Source organism: Bombina bombina, chromosome 7 (genome assembly GCF_027579735.1).
Source record: "Bombina bombina isolate aBomBom1 chromosome 7, aBomBom1.pri, whole genome shotgun sequence".
NCBI classification, from domain to species: domain Eukaryota; kingdom Metazoa; phylum Chordata; class Amphibia; order Anura; family Bombinatoridae; genus Bombina; species Bombina bombina.
In genome coordinates this window covers 600,010,750-600,024,573 of record NC_069505.1, presented here as the reverse complement: position 1 = coordinate 600,024,573, position 13,824 = coordinate 600,010,750, and the positions used below count along the sequence as shown (strand labels likewise).

The 13,824-nt window shown below is 40.4% G+C and overlaps 1 protein-coding gene across 1 annotated transcript in view; it reads right to left on the bottom strand.

Moving 5' to 3' along the window:
- Positions 1-9,003: 9,003 nt before the first annotated feature.
- Positions 9,004-13,824, bottom strand: part of LOC128667198 (zinc finger protein 614) — a 29,008-nt gene continuing 24,187 nt past the window's right edge. The window contains exon 7 of the mRNA XM_053722127.1: positions 9,004-10,170. Coding sequence (XP_053578102.1) covers positions 9,113-10,170 — 1,058 coding nt within the window. The 3' untranslated portion in view covers positions 9,004-9,112. The remainder of the gene's footprint in view (positions 10,171-13,824) is intronic.

Below are 13,824 nucleotides of genomic sequence, written 5' to 3'. Positions count from 1 at the left end.
ATAGTATAGCACACAACTACTTGTGCACATATTAGTATTAATAGTATAGCACACAACTACTTGTGCACATATTAGTATTAATACTACAGCACACAACTACTTGTGCACATAGTATTAATACTGCAGCACACAACTACTTGTGCACATATTAGTATTAATACTACAGCACACAACTACTTGTGCACATAGTATTAATAGTATAGCACACAACTACTTGTGCACATATTAGTATTAATAGTATAGCACACAACTACTTGTGCACATATTAGTATTAATACTACAGCACACAAGTACTTGTGCACATATTAGTATTAATAGTATAGCACACAGCTACTTGTGCATATATTAGTTTAGCACACCCTGGACTTAGCGCTACGATATCCAACATGAAGTTTACCGCATGCCCCTATTGAAGCCTATTATATGAGGAATTTAACACACTCGCATTTTCCTACATACAGATGTAGCGCGCACTAGACTATTGCTCGAGCAATAATTAATAACTTTGGACTTATAATATGAGCACAAAAACAGGGAAGCTGATAATTGTACTCGAGCGATGTTGAAGTGAATGTAAAGTTGAATAAATGAGTGCCCGGTTTTTAAAAATACGATTAAAAACAGCGGCACTAAAATTCATTAAACTTTACATTGCAGCATTTTATTTTTTAAATACTTACCTTTTTCTTTAGGAAACCCACACCGGCGATCCTACGCCCGCAGTTCCTCTGTACTTAGCACAGCAATGACAAAACCGTCTTCCTCCAATCGTTGCGTGGCCTCATGAAATGGACGCTCTGGGGTGTACACCATGATTGGAGGAAGCCGGTTTCGTCATTGCTGAGTTAAGTACAGAGGAGCTGCGGGCAGAAGATCGCCGGTCTGGATTTCCTAAAGAAAATTGTAAGTATTAAAAAAACAAAATGCTACAATGTAAAGTTTAAAGGGACATGAAACCCAAACATTTTCTATCAGGATTCAGACTGAACATGTTCTTTTAAACAACTTTCCAATTTGCTTTTATTGTCTAAATTGCTTCATTCTCTTGGCATCCTTAGTTGAAAAGCATATCTAGATAGGCTCAGGAGCAGCAATGCATTACTGGGAGCTGGCTGCACAAAAATGCCTCTTTTCATTGGTTCACCAGATGTCTTCAGATAGCTTCCAATAGTGCATAGCTGCTCCTTCAAAAAAGAATACCAAGAGAATGAAGCAAATTGGATAAAAGTAAATTGCAAAGTTGTTTAAAAACAAAATTTATGCTTACCTGATAAATTTCTTTCTTTTGCGATGTACCGAGTCCACGGATTCATCCTAACTTGTGGGATATTGTCCTTCCTGAAGTAGCAAAGAGAGCACCCACAGCAGAGCTGTCTATATAGCTCCCCCCTTAACTCCACCCCCCAGTCATTCGACCGAAGGCCAAGGAAGAAAAGGAGAAACTATAAGGTGCAGAGGTGACTGAAGTTTACATAAAAAATACTATCTGTCTTGAATAGACAGGGCGGGCCGTGGACTCGGTACATCGCAAAAGAAAGAAATTTATCAGGTAAGCATAAATTCTGTTTTCTTTTGCAAGATGTACCGAGTCCACGGATTCATCCTAACTTGTGGGATACCAATACCAAAGCTTTAGGACACGGATGAAGGGAGGGACAAGACAGGAACCTAAACGGAAGGCACCACTGCTTGCAAAACCGTTCTCCCAAAAATAGCCTCCGAAGAAGCAAAAGTATCAAATTTGTAAAATTTGGAAAAGGTATGAAGCGAAGACCAAGTCGCAGCGTTACAAATCTGTTCAACAGAAGCATCATTTTTAAAAGCCCATGTGGAAGCCACCGCTCTAGTGGAGTGAGCTGTAATTCTTTCAGGAGGCTGCTGTCCAGCAGTCTCGTAAGCCAAACGAATGATGCTTTTCAGCCAAAAGGAAAGAGAGGTAGCCGTAGCCTTTTGACCTCTACGCTTTCCAGCATAGACAACAAACAAAGAAGATGATTGGCGAAAATCTTTGGTTGCCTGCAAATAAAACTTCAAGGCACGAACCACGTCCAAGTTGTGCAACAGACGGTCCTTCTTAGAAGGAGGATTAGGACACAGAGAAGGAACAACAATTTCCTGATTGATATTCCTGTTAGAAACAACCTTAGGGAGGAACCCAGGTTTGGTACGCAAAACCACCTTATCAGCATGGAAAACAAGATAAGGCGAGTCACATTGTAATGCAGATAGTTCAGAAACTCTTCGAGCTGAAGAGATAGCAACTAGAAACAGAACTTTCCAAGATAATATCTATGGAATGCATGGGTTCAAACGGAACCCCCTGAAGAACATTAAGAACTAAATTTAGACTCCATGGCGGAGCAACAGGTTTAAACACAGGCTTGATTCTAACTAAAGCCTGACAAAAAGCCTGAATGTCTGGGACATCAGCCAGACGCTTGTGTAATAGGATAGACAAAGCAGATATCTGTCCCTTTAGGAAACTAGCTGACAATCCTTTTTCCAATCCTTCTTGAAGAAAGGACAAAATCCTAGGAATCCTGATCTTACTCCATGAGTAGCCTTTGGATTCGCACCAAAAATATTTACGCCATATCTTATGATAGATTTTCCTGGTGACAGGCTTTCGAGCCTGAATCAAGGTATCTATGACCGACCCAGAGAAACCCTGCTTTGATAAAATCAAGCGTTCAATCTCCAAGCAGTCAGTTGCAGAGAAATTAGATTTGGATGCTTGAACGGACCCTGAATTAGAAGGTCCCGTCGCAGTGGTAGAGTCCATGGTGGCAGAGATGACATGTCCACCAGGTCTGCATACCAAGTCCTGCGTGGCCACACAGGTGCTATCAAAATCACAGAGGCTCTCTCCCGTTTGATTCTGGCAATCAGACGCGGAAGGAGAGGGAAAGGTGGAAACACATAAGCCAGGTTGAACGACCAGGGTACTGCTAGAGCATCTATCAGTACTGCCTGAGGGTCCCTGGACCTGGATCCGTAACAAGGAAGTTTGGCGTTCAGACGAGACGCCATCAGATCCAATTCTGGTGTGCCCCATAGCTGAACCAGTTGAGCAAACACCTCCGGATGGAGCTCCCACTCCCCCGGATGAAAAGTCTGACGACTTAGAAAATCTGCCTCCCAGTTCTCTACCCCTGGGATATAGATCGCTGAAAGATGGCAAGAGTGAGTCTCTGCCCATCGGATTATCCTGGAAACTTCTATCATCGCCAAGGAACTCCTTGTTCCCCCCTGATGATTGATATAAGCTACAGTCGTGGTGTTGTCCGACTGAAACCTGATGAATCCGGCCGAAGCCAGCTGAGGCCACACCTGAAGAGCATTGAATATCGCTCTTAATTCCAGAATATTTATCGGTAGGAGGGCCTCCTCCTGAGTCCACAAACCCTGTGCTTTCAGGGAATTCCAGACTGCACCCCAGCCCAGGAGGCTGGCGTCCGTCGTCACAATAACCCACGCTGGCCTGCGGAAACACATTCCCCTGGACAGGTGATCCTGTGACAACCACCAAAGAATAGAGTCTCTGGTCTCTTGATCCAGATTTATCTGAGGAGATAAATCTGCATAATCCCCATTCCACTGTTTGAGCATGCATAGTTGCAGTGGTCTGAGATGCAAGCGAGCAAACGGAACTATGTCCATTGCCGCTACCATAAGTCCGATTACCTCCATACACTGAGCCACTGATGGCCGAAGAATGGAATGAAGAGCTCGGCAGGTGGTCAAAATCTTTGATTTCCTGACCTCCGTCAGAAAAATTTTCATGTCCACCGAATCTATCAGAGTTCCCAGGAATGGAACTCTTGTGAGAGGAATAAGGGAACTCTTTTTCACGTTCACCTCCCACCCATGAGATCTTAGAAAGGCAAACACTAAGTCCGTGTGAGACTTGACAAGTTGGAAAGTCGACGCTTGAATTAAGATGTCGTCTAGATAAGGCGCCACTGCTATGCCCCGCGGCCTTAGGACCGCCAGAAGGGATCCTAGCACCTTTGTGAAGATTCTTGGCGCCGTGGCCAACCCGAAGGGAAGAGCCACAAACTAGTAATGCCTGTCCTGAAAGGCAAACCTGAGGAACTGGTGATGATCTTTGTGGATAGGAATGTGTAGATACGCATCCTTTAGATCCACGGTAGTCATATATTGACCCTCCTGGATCATTGGTAAAATAGTCCGAATGGTCTCCATCTTGAAGGATGGAACTCTTAGGAATTGGTTTAGGATCTTGAGATCTAGAATTGGTCTGAAGGTTCCCTCTTTTTTGGGAACCACAAAAAGATTGGAGTAGAAACCTTGCCCCTGCTTTAGGAACTGGGCAGATCACTCCCATGGTAAAAAGGTCTTCTACACAGCGTAAGAACGCCTCTCTTTTTGTCTGGTTTACAGACAATTGAGAAAGATGGAATCTCCCCCTTGGAGGAGAATCTTTGAAATCTAGGAGATACCCCTGGGTTACAATTTCTACGGCCCAGGAGTCCTGAACGTCTCTTGCCCAGGCCTGAGCAAAGAGAGAGAGTCTGCCCCCTACTAGATCCGGTACCGGATCGGGGGCTACCCCTTCATGCTGTCTTAGTGGCAGCAGCAGGCTTTTTGGCCTGTTTACCCTTGTTCCAAGCCTGGTTAGGTCTCCAGGTTGGCTTGGATTGAGCAAAGTTCCCCTCTTGCTTTGCAGCCAGGGAAGAGGAAGCGGGACCACCCTTGAAGTATCGAAAGGAACGAAAATTATTTTGTTTGGTACTTGTCTAATTTGACTTATCTTGAGGGAGGGCATGACCCTTTCCTCCAGTGATGTCTGAAATGATCTCTTTCAGTGCAGGCCCGAATAGGGTCTTACCTTTGAAAGGGATGGTCAAAAGCTTAGATTTAGATGACACATCGGCCGACCAGGACTTAAGCCATAATGCTCTACGCGCTAAAATGACAAAACCTGAATTCTTTGCAGCTAATTTAGCAAGATGAAAAGCGGAGTCTGTAATGAAAGAATTAGCTAACTTAAGAGCCTTAATTCTGTCCAGAATATCATCTAGTGGGGTCTCCATCTGAAGAGCCTCTTCTAGAGCCTCAAACCAAAATGCAGCTGCAGTGGTTACAGGAACAATGCACGCTATAGGTTGAAGAAGAAAACCGTGATGAACAAAAATTTTCTTTAGGAGACCCTCTAATTTTTTATCCATAGGATCAATGAAAGCACAACTGTCTTCAATAGGTATAGTTGTACGCTTAGCTAGAGTAGAAATAGCTCCCTCCACCTTAGGGACCGTCTGCCATGAGTCCTTTATGGTGTCAGATATGGGAAACATTTTCTTAAAAACAGGAGGGGGAGCGAACGGAATACCTGGTCTATCCCACTCCTTAGTAACAATGTCCGAAATCCTCTTAGGAACCGGAAAAACATCAGTGTAAACAGGAACCTCTAAATATTTGTCCATTTTACACAATTTCTCTGGAACTACAATAGGGTCACAATCATCGCTAAAACCTCCCTGAGCAATAAAAGGAGGTGCTCTAGCTTAAATTTAAATGCCGTCGTATCTGAATCAGTCTGAGGGAACATCTTTCCAGAATCAGAAATCTCTCCCTCAGATAGCAAATCCCTCATCCCTACTTCAGAACATTGTGAGGGAATATCGGATACGGCTACCAAAGCGTCAGAAGGCTCAGCATTTGATCTTAATCCAGAGCTCCTGCGCTTCCCTTGCAACCCTGGCAGCTTAGATAAAACCTCTGTGAGGGTAGTATTCATAACTGAGGCCATATCTTGCAAGGTGAAAGAATTAGACGCATAAGAAGTACTTGGCGTCGCTTGAGCAGGCGTTACTGATTGTGACACTTGGGGAGAACTAGATGGCAAAACCTGATTTTCTTCTGTCTGAGAATCATTTAATGCCAAACTTTTATAAGTCAAAATATGCTGTTTGCAATTTATAGACATATCAGTACAAGTGGGACACATTCTAAGAGGGGGTTCCACAATGGCTTCTAAACAAATTGAACAATGAGTTTCCTCAATGTCAGACATGTTTAACAGGCTAGTAATGAGGCAAGCAAGCTTGGAAAACACTTTATTTAATGAAAAAAATACAATTTGCAAAAACGGTACTGTGCCTTTAAGAGAAAAAAAGGCATACACAAACTGCAAAACTGCTTAAAATAACTCAAAAAATTTCCGAATTTTTTACAGTATACCTCTCAAGCTTTAGTAAGATTGCACCACAAATATTAAGAACAAAAAATGAAGGTAGCACTCTTTGCAACAGGAAACACCTTTTTCACCTTTTTTGGGTTAATAATTGATTTTTTCTTTATTCAGTTGCAGTGTGATGTCATTTTTCACATGCCCCTTGTGAGCCTGGGGATTGGCCCTCCACTAATTGCCTTGTGAATAAAGCTTTGTTCACAATTCAGTATATGTAAGCTTGAGAAAGAGGCAAGTAGCCTCGAAACGTTGCTCAAATAAATGTTGTTTCCTGTTGCAAAGAGTGCTACCTTCATTTTATGTTCTAATATATCTCCTCAGACCTTGGTAGGGGGGTCTGTGAAGGTTTGAGCACCAACTTTCTACAAATCTTACAGTGTTACATGGGGAAGACCCAGGAGTGCTGATCCAAACATTGACTTTACCACAAATATTAAGGCAATTAACCCTTAAATGAGAAAACCGGATTAAAAAGAGTTAAAAAAACCCGGTAAAACCCTTGTCAGTACCCTGCCACAGCTCTGCTGTGGCGCCTACCTGCCCTCAAGGATAAAAAATGTGGAAATGAAGCTTCGATAGAAGTGCTCCAGGACCCTTCTGTTGTGGCTTGCTGCTTGCCTATGCAAAATAAATGCGCAACTGATGCGCAAAAATAAGCCCCGCCCCTCTCTACCCGATGTTGCTGGGGCCTACACAGAAAGTTACAAAAACGAACCTTGAGCCATGTGGGTTATAAAAAAAACCCAAATAAGCCAAGTGAACCCTCCAGACAGAAGTCCCAAATAAAATAAACATAGTACTCCCAGACACACAAACGTTTGTTCCTAATATAACATAGAAACTGAGTACCCATAAAATTAGCCCTATATGCAAGCTAGTAATACCCTTCTAACACTAGGATTACTGCTTACCCTTCCCCTAATGGGGATACTTTCAGCCTTTCTGTAGTTATCCAAGTCTCTGCAGAAAAAAAAGGGCTGAACATACCTCATTGCTGTATAGCAAGAACCGTTCCTCACACTGAAGTTTTCCTGTACTCCTCAGCTTTTGTGGGAACGGTAGTGGACCTTAGTTGCAAATGCTAAGATCATCATCCTCCAGGCAGAAATCTTCATCTATGTCCTCCTGCCTGAGAGTAAATAGTACAACACCGGTACCATTTAAAAATAACAAACTCTTGATTGAAGATAAAATAAAACTAACAGTTTAACACCTCTTCTCTTTACCCTTCCTGCTTAGAGCCAGCAAAGAGAATGACTGGAGGGTGGAATTAAGGGGGGAGCTATATAGACAGCTCTGCTGTGGTGCTCTCTTTGCTACTTCCTGTCAGGGAGGACAATATCCCACAAGTAAGGATGAATCCGTGGACTCGGTACATCTTGCAAAAGAAATCACACGCTGTATTTGAATCATGAAAAATAAGAAAAAGAAAAATGTTGTGTTTCATGTCCCTTTAATGAATGAAAGTGCCCCTTTTTTTAATAGTATTTTTAAAAACCAGGCACTCATTCATTCAACTTTGCATTCAGTTTAACACATCATAGTTCTATAATATGCTTGTTTACGCCCCACTTTTAATCTAGACCAATATATTTAAACATAGTATAAAAAAAGAAACGTACATTCATTACTTAATTATGTCTGCTAGTGCTGTAATTTACTTTGAAAAAGCGCTTCCTTTCTCATCCTAGAGAATATTAAGACCTGGAGAGCGTACAATGCTGACATTTTCTGAGTGTATAGAAAAACTTTACGACAAGTCTCATATATTACCTTAGTGCAGACTCTGGAGAACGGTAACATGAATTCTAGCTAGGTTTTTAAGGGGTCTATGCATGGACTGCTCTGCAGTATCAAAGCCCTGCAAATGTTGGAAGCTAACAGTTTGTATAAAGCTCTTTTGTTACATAGTCCTTAGTTGCTTATGAATATTCTGTTCCCTTAATGGCCAAAAATAATATTTAATGATTATAAATGAAAATTGACATGATTAGTGCTAAAGAAACCTTCATGTTTGCAGCTAGTATAACAAGTCATTGGAAATAAATTAGATGGACTTCTCAGACAAATAACACAATTTTAGAAAAGTTTCTAATTTGTTTCAGATTTGCTTTATTCTCATTGTATTCTTTGTTGGGGATACCTAGGTAGAGTTTGTGTGTGGAGTACTGCATGACTGCTGCCCTCTAGTGGTCTTGCAAAAGTATAACTGTTATATAACTGCTGCCGTATATTGCTGAATACACATGCATACTCCTAAACCCACACACTGATTTTTCAAAAAAGGATACAGAAAGAACAAAGTAAATGTGATAATGGAAATAAATAGGAAAAAAAATAATTAAATGTTACACTCTACCTCAATCATAAACCATACATTTTGGACTTTAAGAGCATACTTGGGTAGGTAGCATTTACGCTTCTGAGGCAATATAAACACTGCGGCCATCAAGTGTTCTTGTGACTGTATAACATTGTTGAAAGTATTTTTGCAGAACTGCTCACCAAGAGAACACAGTAAATTTGGTAACATAAAAAAATTGGAATTATTTATTTATTTTAAATTTAACACTAATTAATGTAAGAAATACATTGGGGTTTATGTTGCTTTTTTTGCAAAAGGAGAAAAAAACTACTGTAAAAATCAGGTTAAGCAAAAGCTTTTTAGTTTGATTTTATAACTTGCAGGCAGTGCATTTTTTTTGTACAACTGGACCCTAGGGACTGAGTGTTAACTGGCTGATAAGCAAACCTACTACTTACAAAAAACAAAAACAAACACTAATACATTTTATAATGCTTTCTCTTTATAGTTCCTTTAAGGGATATTTTATTTCCTAAAATGTAAGCCATTCCCCCACCCCATATTTCAAGGAACAGGTGACCTGTAATTTTTGATCAAGTGGATTTCCCTGCCCTGTGAGTTCTCTCGTGTGCAGTTAGACTTTTTCTGGAATCAAAAGTTTTCCCGCAGTCCAGGCAAATATGTTCTTGCTGCTGGTATTGAAGTAAGAATTGATCATGTTGAGAAGGTTCTTGTATTTTCTCTCTTTCATGAACCATCTGATGCTGAAGCAAACGGGATTTAACAGGAAACGCTTTGCCACATTCGCTGCATTTATGAAGTTTCTCTCCTGTATGAATTCGCTGGTGAATAATAAGATTCGTTTTGGATACAAATTGCTTTCCGCATTCGTTACACATATAAGGCTTTTCCCCCGTATGAGATCTTTTGTGTGCAACTAAATACGGTTTAGAAATAAAGCGTTTCCCGCACTCCTTGCAAATGTAAGGGCTCTCGCCTGTGTGTTTTCTCTGATGTATTATAAGATTTGCTTTAGATGCGAAATCCTTGCCACATTCATTACATCTATGAGGTTTTTCACCAGTGTGCGTTCTCTGATGTACAATAAGGCGACATTTATATGCAAAATTTTTACCACATTCATCACAGTGATACGGATTTTCTCCGGTGTGTGATCGCTCGTGTATAATAAGACTATCTTTAGTAGCAAAATGCTTTCCGCAGCGATTACATCGATGAGGTTTTTCACTGGCGTGCGTTCTCCGATGAACAAAAAGTCTACATCTGTAAGAAAAGTTTTTCCCGCATTCATTGCATTTATGAGGCTTCTGGACCCTGGTTGTCTTTTGATGGGCTATGTAACTTAGGTTTGGATTAAAGTTCAAATCACTATCTGGGTAGTTTGCCTCTTCAAACTGCTCATTTGTAAATCTTATGGCACTGTGATTACGTTCAGAAGTCTCCCCTAGAGGAGATGCGTTTTGTTCACATTGATAAAATGGTGGAGATATGAAATTTCCGCTGTTATATAAAACAGAATCATTGGGTAAGATTTCTAAGGAATCGTCTCTTTGGTTGCCTTGAGATATACAGGAATTATCTTCTGATATCACAAGTGGTGAACATGCTTCTAAAACGCTCACCGATCCATCTATTGAGAAAAAATGTTTTTGAATATAAATGGTTAACATGTAAAACATTTTATTTCAAGTTACATGATTTTAACTTAAAGGGAAAGTCTACTCTTTAATTGTTATTGTTTAAACAGATAGATAATCCCTTTATTACCCATTCCCCTGTTTTGAACAACCAACACAGTTATATTAATATACTTTTTACCTCTGTGATTACCTTGTATCTAAGCCTCTGCAGACTGCACCCTTATCTCAGTTATATTAATATACTTTTTACCTCTGTGATTACCTTGTATCTAAGCCTCTGCAGACTGCTCCTTATCTCAGTATATTAATATACTTTTTACCTCTGTGATTACCTTGTATCTAAGCCTCTGCAGACTGCTCCTTATCTCAGTTATATTAATATACTTTTTACCTCTGTGATTACCTTGTATCTAACCCTCTGCAGACTGCTCCTTATCTCAGTTATATTAATATACTTTTTACCTCTGTGATTACCTTGTATCTAACCCTCTGCAGACTGCACCCTTATCTCAGTTATATTAATATACTTTTTACCTCTGTGATTACCTTGTATCTAAGCCTCTTCAGACTGCTACTTATCTCAGTTATATTAATATACTTTTTACCTCTGATTACCTTGTATCTAAGCCTCTGCAGACTAACCCCTGATCTCAGTTCTTTTAACAGACTTGCATTTTAGCCAATTATTGCCGACTCATAAATAACTCCACCGGGGTGAGTACATTATCTATATAGCACACATAAACTAGCTGTCACGCAGTGCCGCTCTAGCTGTTGCTAGGGATGTGGTGCCTGCTGCTCGTTGCCTAGGGGGAGTCGGCTTCTGTCTGCGTGCGGCGGTGACGTTATAGCCACACGCTCCCTCGTTCAGAAGCCAGTCAGGATCTCCTGTGGCGCGAATCCTGCGCCTATGTAAGTTACTCTATAGCTACCTATAACTGCCCAAGTATAGGTGTTACTTACTGTTCTCCTGGGTGTTATTGTATGCTGGACTGTTATATTGTTGCTGACCCCTCTGCCTGTTTACCCCTTAACTGCTGAATTGATACACTGTTGCTGAAATCTGCTTGTCTGACCACTGCCTGTTTAACCCTTAACTGCTGGATTGATATACTGTTTTCCTCATCTTGCAAACTTTCTCTGCTCTGGAATATTCCCTATCATTCCGGCGCTGGGATAACAAGACTACTGGCCGAGCATTACACTAGCACTGTCTAGATGTGATAAACTGTCAAAATGCACTGAGATAACAGGCGTCGTTCAAGGGCTTAAATATTAGCATATGAGCCTACCTAGGTTTAGCTTTCAACAAAGAATACCAAGAGAACAAAACAAATTTAATGATAAAATTAAATTGAAAAATTGTTTAATATCGAATCATGAAAGTTTAAATTTTGACTAGACTGTCCCTTTAAGGAAACATTTAAAATTGATACATCTGCCTTATATTATTCTCGTAAATTATCAAACCATACTATATATCAGTGTAAACCGACCATACATTTGCCAGGACACAAACACCCATTAAAATACGTTAGAATTTTTGCCACATGTGGCGGTGTCCTCAAATCTCTAATAACTGGAAAGCTGTAATTACAGAAATAGCGTTCGTTTTACAAAAACTATTTCCCTTAGACCTACTGATCTGGCTTCTCCACTAACCACTTAATCTCCACTACCCCTGGCCAAAAAAACTTAAAATGTGTCAGTTTCTGAGCGCTGACACCATTAAGCATCTAATCCACTCCCTGGTAATTTCCCAATTTGACTACTACAATAATCCACTAACTGGTCTTGTTCTCTTGCCCCTTTCAATCCTAAATGCCTCTGCCAGACCGATCCCCCTTTCACACTGCTCTGTATCTGCTGCCCTTCTCTGCGAGTCCCTTCACTGGTTCCCCATTCACAGCAGAATTAGATTTAAAATTCTCACCCTGACTTACAAAGCCCTTAACAACCCCGCTCTCCACTACCTGTCCTCACTAATCAACAGATATATTCCAGCCCGCCCCCTAAAGTCCAACAGTAACCTGCTCCTTGTATCTTCTATTATTACCTCCTCCCGTGCGGGACCATCCCTCTGGAACATACTTCCTCTCGCTGTCTACTCTGTTTTCTTTTAAATATTCCCTAAAGACATTTTGTTCAAGGAAGCCAACCACCCAACTAAGTAACAAATACATTCCACTTACCTAATAATGGGCTCAGGCCAAACAACTTTACAATTTACTTTTATCATCAAATTTGCTTTTTTCTCTTTTGGTATTCTTTGTTGATAGCTAAACCTAGCTGGGCTCATATGCTTATTTCTAAGCCTTGAAGGTCGCCTCTTATCTGAATAAATGTGACAGTTTTCACAGCTAGAGGGCGTTAGTTAATGTGTGTCATAATGTGCACACGCCCCTGGAGTTATTTATGAGTCAGCGCTGATTGGTTAAAATGCAAGTCTGTCAAAAACACTGAGATAAGGGGCAGTCTGCAGAGGCTTAGATACAGGGTAATCACAGAGGTAAAAAGTATATTAATTTAACTGAGATAAGGTGCAGTCTGCAGAGGCTTAGATACAAGGTAATCACAGAGGTAAAAAGTATATTAATATAACTGAGATAAGGAGCAGTCTGCAGAGGGTTAGATACAAGGTAATCACAGAGGTAAAAAGTATATTAATATTACGGAGATAAGGAGCAGTCTGCAGAGGCTTAGATACAAGGTGATCACAGAGGTAAAAAGTATATTAATATAACTGAGATAAGGAGCAGTCTGCAGAGGCTTAGATACAAGGTAATCACAGAGGTAAAAAGTATATTAATATAACTGAGATAAGGAGCAGTCTGCAGAGGCAAAAAGTATATTAATATAACTGAGATAAGGAGCAGTCTGCAGAGGGTTAGATACAAGGTAATCACAGAGGTAAAAAGTATATTAATATAACTGAGATAAGGAGCAGTCTGCAGAGGGTTAGATACAAGGTAATCACAGAGGTAAAAAGTATATTAATATAACTGAGATAAGGAGCAGTCTGCAGAGGCTTAGATACAAGGTAATCACAGAGGTAAAAAGTATATTAATATAACTGAGATAAGGGTCAGTCTGCAGAGGCTTAGATACAAGGTGATCACAGAGGTAAAAAGTATATTAATATAACTGAGATAAGGGTCAGTCTGCAGAGGCTTAGATACAAGGTGATCACAGAGGTAAAAAGTATATTAATATAACTGAGATAAGGAGCAGTCTGCAGAGGCTTAGATACAAGGTAATCACAGAGGTAAAAAGTATATTAATATAACTGAGATAAGGAGCAGTCTGCAGAGGCTTAGATACAAGGTGATCACAGAGGTAAAAAGTATATTAATATAACTGAGATAAGGAGCAGTCTGCAGAGGCTTAGATACAAGGTGATCACAGAGGTAAAAAGTATATTAATATAACTGAGATAAGGAGCAGTCTGCAGAGGCTTAGATACAAGGTAATCACAGAGGTAAAAAGTATATTAATATAACTGAGATAAGGGTCAGTCTGCAGAGGCTTAGATACAAGGTGATCACAGAGGTAAAAAGTATATTAATATAACTGAGATAAGGAGCAGTCTGCAGAGGCTTAGATACAAGGTAATCACAGAGGTAAAAAGTGTAATAATATAACTG